At 51.6% G+C, this 18,726-nt stretch overlaps 1 protein-coding gene across 4 annotated transcripts in view; it reads left to right on the forward strand.

The window, feature by feature from the left end:
• Positions 1-18,726, forward strand: part of SF1 (splicing factor 1) — a 143,196-nt gene that overhangs the window by 33,790 nt on the left and 90,680 nt on the right. For all 4 annotated transcript variants that reach the window (XM_030219674.1, XM_030219675.1, XM_030219677.1 and 1 more), the window contains 3 exons: positions 9,255-9,438; positions 9,527-9,642; positions 9,731-9,838. In XM_030219674.1, coding sequence (XP_030075534.1) covers positions 9,255-9,438; positions 9,527-9,642; positions 9,731-9,838 — 408 coding nt within the window. The remainder of the gene's footprint in view (positions 1-9,254; positions 9,439-9,526; positions 9,643-9,730; positions 9,839-18,726) is intronic.

Here is an 18,726-nt window from a genome sequence, read left to right on the forward strand (position 1 = left end):
GTTTAGCCAGGTCCATGATCTGGTTTTTATCTTGTTCCAGACCAGGATAAGACTTTGCTAAAACCCCAAGTCGTTGATGGCAGTGATCTCGGCGGTGTCCAAAAAAGGCTGCAGTGCCCGTTGATTGGGGTACGGTGCTAAAGACCCTCAAGATCGTATTGTGGGAAACTCTTTTGAAGTACTGTTTTGATGTTTCTGCTTTAGCGGTTCAGGCTTGGTTGCTGGAGCGTGCTTTCGGCGTCCATAGCCTGTTCTAAATAGATTCTCAAATGATTTGGCCTTGATCGGGAGGCCTCTCAAATTTGAGATGTTCCACTTTATTGGCAGATGCGCTGTATGATTTGTTTCAACCTTTGGCCAAATCTATGGCTCTGTGTGGCAGCGTGGCATTCTCTCTGGTTTCATGGTTGCTCTGCGGATGTGGCCTACAAATCCAAACTTAGTAAGTTTTTCTCTTTCGAGGGTCCTTGTTTGGTGAGGAGCTGGACAAATTAGTAATGAGTTTTGGAGAGTCCAAAGTACTGCGGCTTCCGGAGGATTGTCCTATATTTGGGGGGGGGGGGGGGGGGGAGAGCGCATGGGTTCTAGGCTAGTAGAGGCTGTGCGTGTGATTTCAGACATTTTCTGGTTGGCTGGTTCTCAAAGGTCACGTTTTTTTCAGTACTCTGCCCTTTCACGGGGGCAATGATGTTGTTCTGCTTCTCAGTCCCAAGGTCAAATGTCACAATGAAGGTGGGGCCCATCCTCTTGATTCTGGTAAGAGCTTGGTTGTGAGCTTTTTATTGGAGTTGGGCCCACATTTCCTCTGACCAGTGGGTTCTCAAGGTTATTCGCGACGGGTACACTCTCAGATGTCTTTTTGTTGTCTCCTTGTCGCTGCTGTGTGAAGGTGGCAAACAAATATCCTAGAGAGGCTTCTGAGGCTGCTGGTGGTCTGCCCATTCTTCGGGAAGAAGTTGGCACAGGCCATTATTCCATCTATTTTGTAGTACCAAAGAGGGAAGGCACTTTTGGGCCATTTTAGATCGCAAGAACATGAATTGGGCCTTAAGCCTTTGTTCAGAGTTGGACACATTTCAGGACCGTGTATTTCTTTCCCTCTCTCTCTGATTCACAAACTTCAGTGTTAGATTTGTGATTTCCTTTGCCGCCTGGCTCCCTGGGCAAGGGATTATCTTCAGGTTCTTGGTTCCATGGCAGTGGCCATAGATGTGGTACTGTGGGCCAAAGCTCATATGCAATCTCTGCAGTGGTCTCTTCTCTCCCGTGGTGCCTTCAGTCAGGTCTGTTGGAGGATCAGTTGCTACTTTGGGCAGCGACTCGCACGAGTCTCTGTTGGTGGCTCCTTACTCTGTGCATTCAAGGGTGTTCTGTTGGATCCTTCTCAATGTCTGTGGTGATGACTGATGCCAGCCTCATGGACTGGGGAGCCCATTCCTGGGGCAGTTGGCACAGGGACTCTGGTCACAGGAGGAAACATTTTGTCCCATCAACCTGTTGGAGACCAGGGCAATACGATTCGGCTCTTAGTGTGTTGCAGCCTGATCCTAGGGCAAGGCGGTATGAGTTCTCTGATAATTCTACGGCAGTGGCATACGTCAATCGCTAGGGTGGTACAAGGAGTTGCCAGCTGGTGGTGGAGACGGCCCTTCTCATGATTTTGGCAGAATCTTGGATCTGTTTGCAGCTCATGTGGCTGGGACGCAGAATGTTCAAGTCAATTTCTCAGTCATCAGACTCTGGACCCAGGAGAATGGGCTTTAAGTTCCGAGGCCTACGAAAGCATAGTCTGTCGGTGGGATGTTCCAGTCATGGATTTGATGGTGGTGCAGTACAATGCCAAGACAGCGCGGTTCTTCAATCAGAGGGCATCAATGCCCTGATTTGCCCCGCCTTATGTGTTTCCTCCATGGCCCCTGTTGGATCGAATCATTCAGCAAATTGAAAGTCGCATAGGGCTGGTAGTCCTGGTAGATCCAGATTGGCCGAGAAGACCGTATGCTGGTCTGATGCGGTAGAATCAACTCTGTGGTAGAATCGACGCTGAAGCTGCCAGATTTTGTGGAGCTTCTGATGTAAGGGCCAATAGCCATGCCAGTCCGGCTTTGTTTTGTCTTATGGCTTGGCTCTTAGAGGGCGCAGATAAGAGAGAAGTTATTCTTACAATGTTATTGCCATAATGCTATGGTCTTGCCATGCCTCTACCTCTCACTTATGAGGGTTTGGAGAGTTTGAGGCCTGATGTGCAGATTGGAATGTGGAGGCCTTGCATGCTTCGGTTGCACAGATTCAGGATTTTTTGCAGGTTGCGATTTTGACTTCCTCAGCGACCCTCCAGACCGGTCAAGACGCGTGGGTTATGCACTCCTACCAGCAGAGGGAGACTGAGAAAACACTGAGCTTTGGATACTGTATATATAACCTGTGCAGTACACCCACTAGCCAGTATTTTCTCAGTCTCAGCAGAGGTAGAAGGACAGCCTGTGCAGTCTTCACTGGTCTGGTGAGGTAGTTTTCCTCATAGGAAGTAAGAATTGGGTTGTTGGTTCCAATTTGGTTAATTCTGTGTCTCCCTGTACGTGGAAAAAAAAAAAAAAAAGTGTGCTTCGGGGCCCTGGGTCCGGTGGGGCCCAGTGTTTCCCCTGGGGTGTTACACCTGTGTTGCGGGTCCCTCCCCCTAAGCTGCTCTCCATCTTTGAATAAGTGGCAGCTCTGTGCCTCGGCTGCTTTCCATGTACTGGAGCCTTGAGTGCCTCACAATTTTCAGCTGCCAGCAGTGTTCTGGGCCTTTAAGAGCCTTTTATTATTTATTTAGTGCGGAACGGAAGGGAGTTCAGTTCCCTGCACTAGACGGGAGAGCAGTGCGAAATTGCTTAGCAGAGTATTTGGCGCGAAGCGGACTGTGTGGGGGTTTAATTATGACAGGCAAGCTGCTTCGTTGCCGCGCCTGTTCGCGGCGGGGATTAGAGACGGCGGGCGGTCAGTGTCGCCTCTGTGGTGAGCCTAAACAGCTGATTTCGGCGCCCCCCGTGTTGGCCGCGGAAGTGCCGACGGCTTCGCCGGTGTTGGTGACAGCGGGATCGCAGGCAGGCGCGATGTCGGCGGTTGCAGTTTCGGCGGGAACGGCCGCCATTTTGAATCAGGCGCGATCCGCGGAAGCGCCGAGTGTGGGGCCAGCTTCCTCCGGTTTAGGGCAGAAAGTTCCCTCGGAGGGCTCAGGAAGTGCCGGTTTTCCTCCAGATTTTGTGTGGACCCTGTTCCAAGCCTGGAAGGCCGGGCCTCCTCAAGTGGAGGAGGGTCATGGCTCTGTGCTAACTAAGAGGCCAAGGTTGGAATGGTCAGAAGATGGGGACTGTTTGTCTCAGCTGGGTTCTGAAGACCCAATAGGTATTGAGGAGGAGGTAGAGGGGTTTGAAGACTCTCTAAGCCTTATTGATGCCTTGCCTGGTGAGGATCCCTCTGTGGTCAGAATCTTCCATAGGGATGAGCTTGCGGAGCTCATAGACCAGGTCACGGTGACACTTAAGTTTGAGCCTGAGGTGCCCGTGGGTGAATCGGGACAGGACCCTTTGGTAAAGGGTATTCACAGTAAGGCGCGGTCCTTTCCTATGAACAAGGATCTCCGGGAGATGATTTCCCAGGAGTGGAAGTCACCGGATGCTCCATGCAAAGTCTCTAAGGCAATGGCGCGGCTCTATCCTCTGCCTCAGCAGGATAAGATTCCTTGAGGGCCCCTACGGTAGATGCAGTGGTTACAGCAGTGACTAGAGCGACGGCGATCCCGGTAGACGGCGGAGCCGCTCTTCGCGACCCCCAGGATAGGAGGGTTGACGCCTTCCTTAAGCGTAGTTTTGATTTGTCGGCGCTCGCGCTCCAGGCCTCGGTATGTGGGGGTCTAGTAGCCCGAGCATGTTTTCGCTGGGCCGAGAAACTCCTGGATGAGTCAGTGGAGGTTGGGGCCTCCGGAGTTCAGGAATTAGCCAAGCTCGAGATGGGTTCGTCTTTCTTGTCGGATGCCCTTTATGATTTGTTGAGGGCGTCCGCCAAGAATATGGCTATGATAGTGGGAGCGCGTAGGGCCCTATGGCTGAGAGGCTGGGTCGCGGATGCGGCTTCTAAAGCGAAGTTGTGCTCTCTTCCCTTTAAGGGAACCATGCTCTTTGGAGAGGATTTGGACAATTTGGTGAAGGGCCTTAGTGAGGCGAAGATTCCTCGCCTGCCGGATTTACGTCCCAAGTTGGGCACCAGGGGGGTGTCTGCTCGTGGTCGTTTTGCTGAGGCCCGGCGGTATAGGCCGGGACGGACTAGTGGGTCTTTTAGAGGACGGTTTTTTCAGCGCACCCAGTCCTTTCGAGGGAATCGTCGCGGAGGGCGTGACTTTGCCTCGAGAGGACAGTCTTCCGGACGGAATGTGCAATGAAGGTGTGCGGACCCAGGCTCTGGTACGAGTAGGGGCTCGGCTGAGTCGGTTTTACCAGAGCTGGGTCCAAATCACGTCCGATCAGTGGGTTCTCGAGGTGATTCGAGATGGGTATGCGCTGGAATTCGAAGAGTCGCCTCCCGAGAGGTTTCTGGAGTCCCCGTGTCATTCAAGAATAAAGAAAGCAGCAGTTCGGGACACGTTGCGTCGCCTTCTTGCCCTGGGAGCAGTGGTTCCTGTTCCGCCCGCGCAGAGATGCTTAGGGTGCTATTCCATCTATTTTGTAGTACCAAAGAAGGAGGATGCCTGGCGTCCGGTGTTGGATCTCAAGGGAGTCAATTCAGCGCTCAAGGTTCTCTCTTTTCGCATGGAGACGTTGCGGTCCGTTATTGTAGCGGTGCGGCAGGGAGAGTTCCTGACGTCGCTGGATTTGACGGAAGCTTATCTTCACATTCCCATTCGGACGGCGCATCAGCGTTTTCTGCGCTTTGCGGTCTTAGGAAAGCATTTTCAGTTTTGTGCTCTTCCCTTCGGGCTAGCTACAGCTCCCCGAACCTTCTCCAAGGTCATGGTAGTAGTGGCGGCGGCTTTGCGGAAACAGGGCGTGTTGGTACACCCGTATCTGGACGATTGGTTGATTCGGGCCAAGTCTCGGTCGGAGAGCGAAGTGGCTACAGCGCGAGTGGTAGCCTTGCTGGAATCGCTTGGTTGGGTAGTGAACCACAGCAAGAGCCATCTCGTCCCATCCCAATCTCTCGAGTATCTAGGAGTGCGCTTCGAGACGCTCAACGGTCGAGTGGTGTTGCCGGCTCTTCGGATCCGCAAATTACAGGAGCAGATTCGTCACTTCCTGGCGGGGGACAGACCGACAGCGCGTGCTTACCTTCAGGTCTTGGGCATGATGGCAGCGACGATAGAGGTGGTTCCCTGGGCCAGAGCACACATGCGGCAGTTGCAGTCGGCACTTCTCAGTCGGTGGTCTCCTCAATCGCAGGGGTTGGAGATGCGTTTGCCTCTGGCTGCTCTTCCGCGTCTCAGCCTCCGTTGGTGGCTAGACGTTCGAAACCTAGTGAAGGGAATGCCGCTGGAAGCTCCAGAATGGGTAATTCTCACCACGGATGCCAGCCTGTCAGGTTGGGGGGCTCATTGTCTCGGGCAGGTGGCGCAGGGACGGTGGTCTCAGGAGGAAGCCCAGTGGTCCATCAACCGGTTGGAGACACGGGCCATTCGTTTGGCTCTTCAGTATTTACAGACGATGCTTCAAGGCAAGGCTGTCAGAGTTCTCTGCGACAATGCCACGGCCGTAGCATACGTCAATCGGCAAGGGGGCACAAGGAGTCGCGCAGTCGCAGAGGAAGCAGCGCAGTTGTGCCAGTGGGCGGAACTTCATCTTCAGGCCTTGTCGGCAGCTCATGTGGCCGGGGTGGACAACGTAGACGCCGATTATCTGAGCAGACATACTCTAGACCCCGGGGAATGGGCTCTTCATCGATCGGTTTTCAATCGCATTGTGTCGGTGTGGGGGATTCCTGTGATGGATCTCATGGCAACGGCGTGCAATGCGCAAGTGCGGCGGTTCTTCAGTCGCAGAAGAGACCCGCGGTCGGAAGGGATCGACGCCCTGCTGCTGCCGTGGCCTCAGGAGTTGCTGTACGTGTTCTCTCCGTGGCCATTAGTGGGGAGAGTAGTTCAACGCATCGAACGGCACCCGGGTCGGGTGATTCTGATAGCTCCAAATTGGCCGCGTCGCCCGTGGTACGGAGATCTGGTGCGTCTGGCGGTGGCGGAGCCCCTGCCGTTGACAGAGACAGTGTTGTTGTGTCAAGGTCCCATCACTCTCCCAGATCCGGCTCAGTTCTCGCTTATGGCTTGGCTCTTGAAAGGAGCAAGTTGAGGAAGAAGGGTTTTTCTTCCAGAGTTGTGGCTACGATGTTGAGTTCCCGGAGGCAGTCCACTTCACTGGCGTACGTTCGAGTCTGGAGGCTTTTTGAGCACTGGTGCCTGGCTCGGGATTTGAGGGCGATACACGCTTCGGTCGCGGATGTGTTAGAATTTTTGCAGGATGGTCTGGACAAGGGGCTGGCCTTGTCTACGTTGAAGGTTCAGGTGGCAGCCTTGTCTTGTTTTCGTGGCAAGGTTCAAGGTAGGTCATTGGCTTCGTCTCCGGATGTGATTCGATTTTTGAAGGGAGTGAAATTGCTTCGGCCTCCGCAACGCCGGCTGGTTCCTCCGTGGGATTTGAATCTGGTTTTGGAAGCGTTAATTCGGCCTCCGTTTGAACCGTTGGCTTCGGCTACGGACAAGGATCTATCCTTAAAGACGGTGTTTTTGGTAGCCATTTCTTCAGCGCGCAGAGTTTCGGAACTCCAGGCTTTGTCTTGTAGAACGCCATTCTTGTCTTTTTCCAAGGAAAGGGTTTCTCTGCGACCGGTGCCCTCATTTTTGCCCAAGGTAGTGTCCGACTTTCATGTGAATCAGGTCATTTCTCTGCCAGTCTTGGGGAATCTGGCTGGAGACTCGGAACAGCGTCGACTGGCGAAGTTGGACGTGAAGCGAGTGTTGCGGTGTTATCTATCTAGAACTCGGGAGTTCAGAACGTCTGATCGGCTGTTCGTTCTTTTTGGCGGTTCTAAAAAGGGAGCAGCTGCGTCCAAGGCAACGATAGCTCGGTGGTTGAAGGAGGCGATTGCGTCTGCTTACGTCTTGAAGGGTCGTACGGTACCTAAGGGTTTTTCGGCTCATTCCACCAGGGGAGTAGCAGCCTCTTGGGCGGAAAGTAGTATGCTTCCTCCTCTAGAGGTTTGTCGGGCGGCAGTCTGGTCCTCTCTGCATTCGTTTGTTAAACATTATCGGATTGATGTGCATGCTAGAGAGGAGGCAGGTTTTGGGGCTGCTGTGTTGACCTCTGGCCTAAGGGGGTCCCACCCGTAGAGATTTACTGCTTTGGTACGTCCCACGTGTCTTGACCGGTCTGGAGGGTCGCTGAGGAAGGTGAAATTAGGTCTTACCTGCTAATTTTCTTTCCTCTAGACCCTCCAGACCGGTCAAGGGCCCGCCCGGTGGGTTTCTGTAGGCCAGGAGGTAGACTTTAGTAATTGGATATCTCTTGGCAGCTGATGATTGTATTTACATAATTCAGACTCTGGTTCCTTTCAGATGTTGGTTAGTATGAGTCTGAATCAGGTGTGGTTGGATAGCCCACCGGTAGAAGCACAAGCAGAATTCAGTGAATAAAACAGATTAAAAGAACATAAATCTGTTCTGCCATTTGGCAATGTCCACGTACAGGGTTGATAGTTTTGGTTAGGGTTTTAGTTTCTCTGCTTTGTTACGGTTATACTGGCTAGTGGGTGTACTGCACAGGTTATATATACAGTATCCAAAGCTCAGTGTTTTCTCAGTCTCCCTCTGCTGGTAGGAGTGCATAACCCACGCGTCTTGACCGGTCTGGAGGGTCTAGAGGAAAGAAAATTAGCAGGTAAGACCTAATTTCACCTTGTTTTCAGGGCCAAGTCAAAGGTAAGCCTTTGGCGAGTCATCTGGATTGGTGTTTTCTCTGGGCTGTTAGTCTCCAGCATCCGAGGTGAGATCACTTTCCTGCTTGGGACCTGAATTAGTCCTCTTTGTTGATTTGGCCTCCTTTTGACTCTGAAGTCTGTTTTCTTGGTTCCATGTCTTTGGTTCACCATTTTGGAATTGCAGGCTCTTTCCTGCAGAACGCCCTTCTTGGAGTTTTCGAGAGTGTGATTTTGTGATCTCTTCCTTTCTTCCTAAGGTCTTGGTTGTCCTTTCATTTGAACCAGGCAGTGGTCTTGCACACTCTGGGGTCATATTTTGGCTCAGATGAGCAGTGTTGTCTGCATAAGCTAGATTTGGGGAGAGTTTTGCAGGTGTATATGTGTAGGATGGAGGATTTTTGGTGTTCAAACCGTCTTTTTGTTCTGTTTGGTGGTTGTTGCAAAGGTTTGGCTGACTTTAAGGCTACTATTATACATCGTATTAAGGAAGTGATCGGTTCTGCCTATCAGTGACCTGGTCTTCTCTCCATACCTTTGTCATTACTGGGTAGATATTCAAGCACGTAGGGACGCGGTTTTAGGGGAGCGCATTCTTACAGCGGGGCTTTCTGGGTCCCAGTCTTAAATGCACTGCAGTGGTACTTCCCATCAGGCATATCTGGGCCAGTCTGGAGGGATGCTAAGGAAGGACAAATTAGGTTTTACCTGTTAATTTTCTTTTTTTTTTTTTTTATAGTCTCTCTTGACCATCCCAGATCCCTCTGTGCAGTATGCCGATTCCTTTTTTTTTTTCTTTTTTCCTGGATAGTCGTGTTTTTGGCTTTGCAGAGAGAGAGAGCTGGTTCTGATTTATGTTGAGCTCTAATTTTATTGTTCAAAAAAAAAAGTAGCACACAATTCATCCTTTTTATTGGATTATTAGCCAGTGCTATTGCTTGTTTTGTGAGTGGCTGATGTGGGCCCAGCGAGCACAGATAGTTTCCTTTCTCTTTTGTCCACTTTTGATTTGATACGCAGATACTGATTCAAGCTGAGTTTGGATAAAAGGTATTATTGGCTCACACAGCAATCCAGAATTCTCAGTCTCCTCCTGCTGGTAGGCATGCACAACCCATTAGTCATTTCTGGGCTGGTCCGGCAGGACTAAAGGAAAAAAAAATTAGCAGGTAAGATCTAATTTGTCCTTTCACGTGTAATTCTTGGTTTCAAATCAGATATTAAGTGTTTAATGAAATCCTTATGTAGAAGAAATACATTGTCTCAGTGATTCAACTGAAAAGTGGTTTAAATAAGCATGTTGTGTGTTTATTTTCCAGGGGAAATACCTTAAAAAATATTGAGAAGGAATGCAATGCCAAGATCATGATCCGTGGTAAAGGTTCTGTAAAAGAAGGGAAGGTGGGACGTAAAGATGGCCAAATGTTGCCTGGGGAGGACGAGCCTTTGCATGCGTTGGTCACTGCCAACACGATGGAGAATGTGAAGAAAGCAGTGGAACAGGTACAGGGCCTCTTTGACTTGAACAAGTCTGAGACAAAATTGGTGTGATGGTGAAGGGTGTTGGTATTTATGAAATTGATTCTTGCAGATCAGGAATATCCTGAAACAAGGTATTGAGACCCCAGAAGACCAAAATGACCTAAGGAAGATGCAGCTGCGGGAATTGGCCCGTCTGAATGGAACACTTCGTGAAGATGACAATAGGTAGGCTGTGCTAGTATGAAGAATATAGTAAGTACTTGAAAGTTCTTTTCCTGCTAATAGAGCTTGACCTATCTTGTTGTATTTGTAGGATTTTGAGACCCTGGCAAAACACAGAGACACGCAGCATTACCAACAATACGCTGTGTGCCAAATGTGGAGGTGCTGGACACATTGCATCAGACTGCAAATTTGCAAGGTAAGCTTACAGGATGTTGACCTGAGTTTTATTAAGTACTATTTCTACCACTCTAATTGCCCCCCCCCCCCCCCCCCCCCCCCCCCCCCCCGGAGTGTTCCTTAAGGCAGGATTTGACAAACAAGGTGCCAGGTCACCATGGCACCTAGAAATTGCATTCTGGGTCCCAGAATCAATCTCTTGAAAGCCTTTTTTTCTTTTGCAGAGCTGCTTCACAAATTGTCTCCCCACTCTGCACTGCAATTTGGCTCTATAAACTTGAGCTGCATGGACTTCTGCACCCCATGGCTCAAGTCTGTAGGGAGCCAAATGAGTGGAGAGCTAAGAGACCCAGGTCCATATGTGTCAGACTTCCAAGTACCTGGGAATGAGAGACTTGGTGAAGGCTGGGTGTGGGGACCCAGGCCATGGATGATATATGAAACAGTCTTTTGCCTCTCTGCTTCACCTTTCAAGGTGTTACCAATAAAATGTTTTGGGAAGGGAGGCTGTTGGCTTTGCCAGCGATTTGCAGAAGCAACTTTAACTGATTTACTAGAGTTTCATTGTCTGACACTGCCTTGTAGTCCATTCACTTTTGGACCCACAGTCTGCCCCTTATAACCATCTACCCCCTCCCCCAGACATGGTTGAGTGGATTACATGGCCCAATATTGCAGATAAGGGGTTCTGCCTGGGCTGTCTCTGGCTGAAGGGTGACTTGGTTCTTATGGGACATTAATGTTGCTTGTTGTCACTCTTCCAAGGAGAGACTGTTCTAGAGTTTTTCATTCTCTTTGCAAATATATTTCTCTGAGGACAAGCAGGCTGCTTGTTCTCGCTGATGGGTGACGTCCACGGCAGCCCCTCCAATCAGAACTTCTCTAGCAAAGGCCTTTGCTAGTCCTCGCGCGCCGATGTGCACCGCGCATGCGCGGCCGTCTTCCCGCCTGAACCAGCTCGTGTTCGTCAGTCTTCTTTTGTCCGTGCTCGGTACGGTCGTGTTTGCGCCGTTCGCGCCCCTTAAGTTGACCCTCGCGCGTCTTTTGACTTTTCGCTTACAAAAAAAAAAGGGATTTCGGAAAAGGGCCTTACGGTCTTTTTCCCTTCCCCGTACTTCTAGTTTTTGGCCCCGATAAGTTTTCTTTCGTTTTCGGGGTAGGCCCCTTTGAGGCCTCGGGTCGAGTTTTTTTTCTCCCATTCTTTTTGGTGCCTTACCGCAATTACGAGTTTTGATTTTGCCGGCGTGATTTTTCCGCCCATGTCATCGAAGTCTCCCAGCGGCTTCAAGAAGTGCACCCAGTGTGCCCGGGTAATCTCGCTCACTGATAGGCACGCGTTGTGTCTTCAGTGTCTGGGGGCTGGGCACCGCCCGCAGGCCTGTAGTCTTTGCGCCCTTTTACAGAAAAGGACTCAGGTAGCGAGATTAGCCCAGTGGAACGTTTTGTTCTCGGGCTCTTCGTCGGCATCGGCACCGGGAGTATCGAGTGCGTCGACGTAGACAGCGTCAAGACCTCCGCCCTCGGCCGCAACTGTATCGATTGCATCGAGGCATCGACCCTCTGCATCGTCGGGGCCGAGACATCGGAAGGCTGCGTCGGTGGTACCGGGACCTCCACTAGTGCTGATGTCGTCGGACGGTGGTGCTTCGTCTGGAGTGCAGGTGAGGGCTGTCCATTCCCTTGCTGCTGGCGGTGAGCCTTCGGGTGGGTCTCCCCCTACCCTGAGGGCTCCTGCGGTACAGCCCCCACTGAGACCGACCTTCGGCCTGGGCCCCGATGAAGCGACGGCTGGATTCTACGTCCTCGTCGGTACCGGAAAGTTCCGATGACGTGCTTCGTTTGAAAAAGTCAAAGAAGCATCGACACCGGTCTCCTTCCCGCGTCGGTACCGAGAGCTCTGGGTCGCCGAGGGAGTCGGCACCCAGCAGGCATCGGCACCGGGAGGACGGCTCACTCTCTGTTCAGGAGGTGTCGATGTGCTCCACCTTGGACAGCCCGGAACAGCCTCCACGCCCGGGAACAGATTCTGACTTGGACTCCTGCATCGGCTTCCATGTCTTTCTCCACAGCCGCCCTGCACGAGAGTCTCCGGGCCGTTCTCCCAGAGATCCTGGGAGAGCTGTTGCGCCCTTCCCCTCCGGTACCGGGGGTGCTTGCACCACCGGTACCGTTGAGTGAGGTGCCGGCTGGCCCCTTGCCCGGGGTGAGGTCTCCGACATCGGTGCCGCTTGTGGTACCGACTGCGGTCGCCTCCCAGGAAGGCTCCCCGATGACGTCGGCGGAGGGAGCTTCGCCGGTGCGGGCGAGGGAGTCTACCTCTCGATGCTCCCACCGTGGCCGTGGTTCCACGGAGTCGAGCCGGGCACGGCTTCAGACGCAGGTCCGTGAACTTGTGTCTGATACTGATGGTGAGGCCTCGTGGGAGGAGGAGGAGGACATCAGATATTTCTCTGACGAGGAGTCTGATGGCCTTCCTTCTGATCCCACTCCCTCCCCTGAAAGGCAGCTTTCTCCTCCCGAGAGTCTGTCTTTTGCGGCCTTAGTCCGGGAGATGTCTACGGCCATCCCCTTCCCGGTGGTTGTGGAGGACGAGCCCAGGGCTGAAATGTTTGAGCTCCTGGACTATCCTTCTCCACCTAAGGAAGCGTCCACAGTACCCATGCATCATGTCCTAAAAAAGACATTGCTGGCGAACTGGACCAAGCCTTTAAGTAATCCCCACATTCCCAAGAAGATCGAGTCCCAGTACCGGATCCATGGGGACCCAGAGCTGATGCGCACTCAGTTGCCTCACTACTCTGGAGTTGTGGATTTGGCCCTAAAGAAGGCTAAGAGTTCTAGAGAGCATGCTTCGGCGCCCCCGTGGCAAAGACTCTAGAACCTTAGACTCCTTTGGGAGGAAGGCCTACCATTCCTCTATGCTCGTGGCCAAAATTCAGTCTTACCAGCTCTACACGAGCATACACATGCGGAACAAGCCAAGCCATTTCAGGAGGTGGTCAGGCAGCTGAAGGCGTGCAGAAAATTCCTGGCCAGAGGGGTGTATGACACCTTTGATGTTGCGTCCAGGGCCGCTGCTCAAGGTGTGGTGATGCGCAGACTCTCATGGCTGCGTGCCTCCGACCTGGAGAATAGGATCCAGCAGCGGATTGCGGACTCGCCTTGCCGTGCGGATAATGTTTTTGGAGGGAAGGTCGAACAGGTGGTAGAACAGCTCCACCAGCGGGATACCGCTTTCGACAAGTTCTCCCGCCGGCAGCCTTCAGCTTCTACCTCCACAGGTAGACGTTTTTATGGGGGAAGGAAGACTGTTCCCTACTCTTCTGGTAAGCGTAGGTACAATCCTCCTTCTCGACAGCCCGCAGCCCAGGCTAAGCCCCAGCGCGCTCGCTCTCGTCAGCAGCGTGCGCCTCAGCAAGGCCCCTCGGCTCCCCAGCAAAAGCAAGGGGCGAGCTTTTCACTGGCTCCAGCAGAGCATAGCCGACATCCAAGTGTCAGTGCCGGGCGATCTACCGGTCGGAGGGAGGTTGAAAGTTTTTCACCAAAGGTGGCCTCTCATAACCTCCGATCAGTGGGTTCTTCAAATAGTCCGGCAAGGATACACCCTCAATTTGGCCTCCAAACCTCCAAATTGTCCACCGGGAGCTCAGTCTTACAGCTTCCAACACAAGCAGGTACTTGCAGAGGAACTCTCCGCCCTTCTCAGCACCAATGCGGTTGAGCCCGTGCCTTCCGGGCAGGAAGGGCTGGGATTCTATTCCAGGTACTTCCTTGTGGAAAAGAAAACAGGGGGGATGCGTCCCATCCTAGACCTAAGGGCCCTGAACAAATATCTCGTAAAAGAAAAGTTCAGGATGCTTTCCCTGGGCACCCTTCTTCCCATGATTCAGGAAAACGATTGGCTATGCTCTCTGGACTTGAAGGACGCCTACACGCACATCCCGATACTGCCAGCTCACAGACAGTATCTGCGATTTCAGCTGGGCACACGTCACTTCCAGTACTGTGTGCTACCCTTTGGGCTTGCCTCTGCGCCCAGAGTGTTCATGAAGTGCTTGGCTGTAGTAGCTGCGGCACTTCGCAGGCTGGGGGTACACGTGTTCCCATATCTCGACGATTGGCTGGTGAAGAACACATCCGAGGCATGAGCTCTACAGTCCATGCAGATGACTATTCGCCTCCTGGAGCTACTGGGGTTTGTGATAAATTATCCAAAGTCCCATCTTCTCCCAGTACAGAGACTCAAATTCATAGGAGCTCTGCTGGATTCTCGGACGGCTCTTGCCTATCTCCCAGAGGCAAGAGCCAACAACTTGTTGTCCCTCGTCTCGCGGGTGCGAGCGTTCCAGCAGATCACAGCTCGGCAGATGTTGAGATTGCTGGGCCACATGGCCTCCACAGTTCATGTGACTCCCATGGCCCGCCTTCACATGAGATCTGCTCAATGGACCCTAGCTTCCCAGTGGTTTCAGGCTGCTGGGGATCTAGAAGACGTGATCCACCTGTCCACGAGTTTTCTCAAATCCCTGTATTGGTGGACGATTTGGTCCAATTTGACTCTGGGACGTCCTTTCCAAATTCCTCAGCCACAAAAAGTGCTGACTACGGATGCGTCTCTCCTGGGGTGGGGAGCTCATGTCGATGGGCTTCACACCAAGGGAAGCTGGTCCCTCCAGGAACGCGATCTGCAGATCAATCTCCTGGAGTTACGAGCGGTCTGGAACGCTCTGAAGGCTTTCAGAGATCGGCTGTCCCACCAAATTATCCAAATTCAGACAGATAACCAGGTTGCCATGTTTTACATAAACAAGCAGGGGGGCACCGGATCTCGCCCCCTGTGTCAGGAAGCCGTCAGCATGTGGCTTTGGGCTCGCCGTCAGGGCATGGTGCTCCAAGCCACTTATCTGGCAGGCGTAAACAACAGTCTAGCCGACAGGTTGAGCAGGATTATGCAACCTCACGAGTGGTCGCTCAATTCCCGTGTAGTGCGACAGATCTTCCAGGTGTGGGGCACCCCCTTGGTAGATCTCTTTGCATCTCGAGCCAACCACAAAGTCCCTCAGTTCTGTTCCAGGCTTCAGGCCCACGGCAGACTGGCATCGGATGCCTTCCTCCTGGACTGGGGGGAAGGTCTGCTGTATGCTTATCCTCCCATACCTCTGGTGGGGAAGACTTTGTTGAAACTCAAGCAAGACCGAGGCATCATGATTCTGATTTGCTCCTTTTTGGCCGCGTCAGATTTGGTTCCCTCTTCTTCTGGAGTTGTCCTCCGAAGAACCGTGGAGATTGGAGTGTTTTCTGACCCTCATCACACAGGACGAAGGGGCGCTTCTGCATCCCAACCTCCAGTCTCTGGCTCTCACGGCCTGGATGTTGAGAGCGTAGACTTTGCCTCTTTGGGTCTGTCAGAGGGTGTCTCCCGCATCTTGCTTGCTTCCAGGAAAGATTCCACTAAGGAGTTACTTCTTTCTATGGAGGAGGTTTGCAGTCTGGTGTGACAGCAAGGCCCTAGATCCTCGCTCTTGTCCTACACAGACCCTGCTTGAATATCTTCTGCACTTGTCTGAGTCTGGTCTCAAGACCAACTCTGTAAGGGTTCACCTTAGTGCAATCAGTGCATACCATTACCGTGTGGAAGGTAAGCCGATCTCAGGACAGCCTTTAGTTGTTCGCTTCATGAGAGGTTTGCTTTTGTCAAAGCCCCCTGTCAAACCTCCTACAGTGTCATGGGATCTCAATGTCGTTCTCACCCAGCTAATGAAACCTCCTTTTGAGCCACTGAACTCCTGCCATCTGAAGTACTTGACCTGGAAGGTCATTTTCTTGGTGGCAGTTACTTCAGCTCGTAGCGTCAGTGAGCTTCAGGCCCTGGTAGCCCAGGCCCCTTACACCAAATTTCATCATAACAGAGTAGTCCTCCGCACTCACCCTAAGTTCTTGCCAAAGTTTGTGTCGGAGTTCCATCTGAACCAGTCAATTGTCTTGCCAACATTCTTTCCCCGTCCTCATTCCTGCCCTGCTGAACGTCAGTTGCACACATTGGACTGCAAAAGAGCATTAGCCTTCTATCTGGAGCGGACACAGCCCAACAGACAGTCCGCCCAATTGTTTGTTTCTTTTGATCCCAACAGGAGGGGAGTGGCTGTGGGGAAACGCACCATATCCAATTGGCTAGCAGATTGCATTTCCTTCACTTACGCCCAGGCTGGGCTGGCTCTTGAGGGTCATGTCACGGCTCATAATGTTAGAGCCATGGCAGCGTTGGTAGCCCACTTGAAGTCAGCCACTATTGAAGAGATTTGCAAAGCTGCGACGTGGTCATCTGTCCACACATTCACATCTCATTACTGCCTGCAGCAGGATACCCGACGCGACAGTCGGTTCGGGCAGTCAGTGCTTCAGAATCTGTTCGGGGTTTAGGATCCAACTCCACCCCCCTAGGCCCATGTTTTATTCTGTTCCAGGCTACACTCTGTTAGTTGGAAAAATTGTTAGGTCAATCTCAGTTATGTCCTCGCCGTTGCGAGGCCCAGTTGACCATGTTTGTTGTTTTGAGTGAGCCTGGGGGCTAGGGATACCCCATCAGTGAGAACAAGCAGCCTGCTTGTCCTCGGAGAAAGCGAATGCTACATACCTGTAGAAGGTATTCCCCTGAGGACAGCAGGCCGATTGTTCTCACAAACCCGCCCGCCTCCCCTTTGGAGTTGTCTTCCCTTGTCTTGCTACATATGAGACTGACGAACACGAGCCGGTTCGGGCGGGAAGACAGCCGCGCATGCGCGGTGCGCATGGGCGCGCGAGGACTAGCAAAGTCCTTTGCTAGAGAAGTTCCGATTGGAGGGGCTGCCGTGGACGTCACCCATCAGTGAGAACAATCAGCCTGCTGTCCTCTGAGAATTCCTTCTACAGGTATGTAGCATTCGCTTTGTTGTTGATCTTGGTACTAATGTTGGACTTGTTGATGCTCTTGATGTAAATATTTGATAGCCGTTCTGTGCCTTGGGTGCTCAATTCCATTGAGTCTAATAGTTGTAAGTTATTTTTCGTACATATGCTTTTTGTGTGGTTTCTATGCCTATCGCCCATCCTTCCCTTGGCAGCTTCATTCTACTGCAGCACAGCAGGTTATAAAGGGTGCTGCACTCATGCAGACTCCTTTGTATTTTCTCCTTTACAACCCACTACCAAGAGTCTGTAGTCATCTCATCCTGCTTGTCCAAGGAGAAAGTGAGGTTACTTACCTGTAATGGAGTTTTCTATGTACAGTAGGAAAAATCAGTCTTGTGATCAATACCATACCAATGGGTTGTGTCCATCCACCAGCGGAAGGAGACAGAGAAAATAGTTTCAAGTACTTCACCTCTTAAGCATATTGTGCAGTCTGGAATGCTCAGTATTTTCTCTGTCTCCTAGTGGATGGTGGGTGGATTGTGCAGCTCTGGTGCCTGGCTGGCTGCTACTGCCCTCCTTGGATTTCCTTGGTGGCATTGAGCGGGAGTTATAGCTGATTACCTGGAGTTTGACTTGGACTAGATGATACCCAGTAACTAGGTCCCTCATCTCTCAACTGGGGTGACACTCGGTGATACCTGTTCCCTACCCCCTCCCCTTCCAGCTTCACCCTGCCCCTCTGTGGTGTCATGGGGAATGTTGTGAAGCTTTACTATTGAAGTTCTGCTGGAGTCCTGAACGCATATTACAGCACAACAAGTATATGCCTTTCTTTCTTTTCCAAGGTTGTGCTGCTGAGCAGACGACATGCTTCCTGTGGTTAGTTCCATATGGGTCTGTCTGGACTTGGAAAATTTTTGCTCCGGGGGGACCCCTTTTTGTTCAAGTTGGTTCTGAATTTTAGCAGAAAGCATTCATTTGGCGCCCATTTCATGTTTTTTCTCTGAGGCGTTTCCTAATGATGTGGCGCTAGTTTCTCACCCACCAGGAGAAAAAAAGACACTGGTTTTCTTTGTGCGTTCCCTTATGGCGCTGCTGCTAGCGATTTGTTTTTTTTCCTTGAGTGTCAGTGTGGCGGAATGGCTTAACATTTTTTGGTAGGATCCTTCCTTTCAAGTTCTGTAGCTTTGCTGTGGTGTGGTCCACTTCAGGATTCTGTTCTCAGAGGGGTTAACTGGAGTCTTCTTCCCCCGGTACTGCTTCCAGTCTCGAGTAGCGTTGTCTGTCTTGGGGCGGTTGGATGCCTCAGCGCTGTGTCCTTTTTTTGCCTTCCTGCGATGTTTTGTCAGTTTTTTTTTTCTTCTTTACCTATTCTGCCTTTGTGGCATCTGCTCAGCTGTTTAGTTTTTTGCACAGAAAAATACAACAAAAAAACCACCAGACATGACCCTCTTGGCAAGGCTGTCGTCTGACTGGCCTTTAGTTTTTCTTTTGGCTATATGGCAGTAACGAGCTGCAGGCTTTGGTAGCTAATCTTGTATTTGGGGGTGGCTGCAGCTCGTTAGCCTAGCAGTTTTTCAGTCTGCCTTTCTGCATTTTGTGTCTTGGGAGTCCGGTAGGGTCTTGTTGGGCTTGAGTGCGGATTGCTGTTTTCTGCATGCTCCTGCCATCTCCTTGCAGGGTAGATGTTCTGCCTTGGTTAGTGTCTGAGGTGGTTATTTGTTCCTCTTTGGCTCATGCAGGTCTGGATTCCCTGGTCCCAGGTGGCATTCTTATCATCTATCAGGCTGTTGACTGCACAACTTTCAGTCTTTGGCATTTCGATTGGTTTGGTTTTATTCTTGCACATCTCACTAGCCGTGCTGGTTCCTGCCTGACTCCGGTACACTTCTCAGTCCTGAGTGTACTTCACGCCCTTCCAGCATTGATCCTTCTGTAGGTTCTTTTATGTGATTTTTCTTGACGTTATGAGTGTCAATTCCTGGCTCCTTACCTATTCTTTCCTTTGAGAATACT

The sequence above is a fragment of the Microcaecilia unicolor genome, chromosome 11 (assembly GCF_901765095.1).
Source record: "Microcaecilia unicolor chromosome 11, aMicUni1.1, whole genome shotgun sequence".
Lineage (NCBI taxonomy): Eukaryota > Metazoa > Chordata > Amphibia > Gymnophiona > Siphonopidae > Microcaecilia > Microcaecilia unicolor.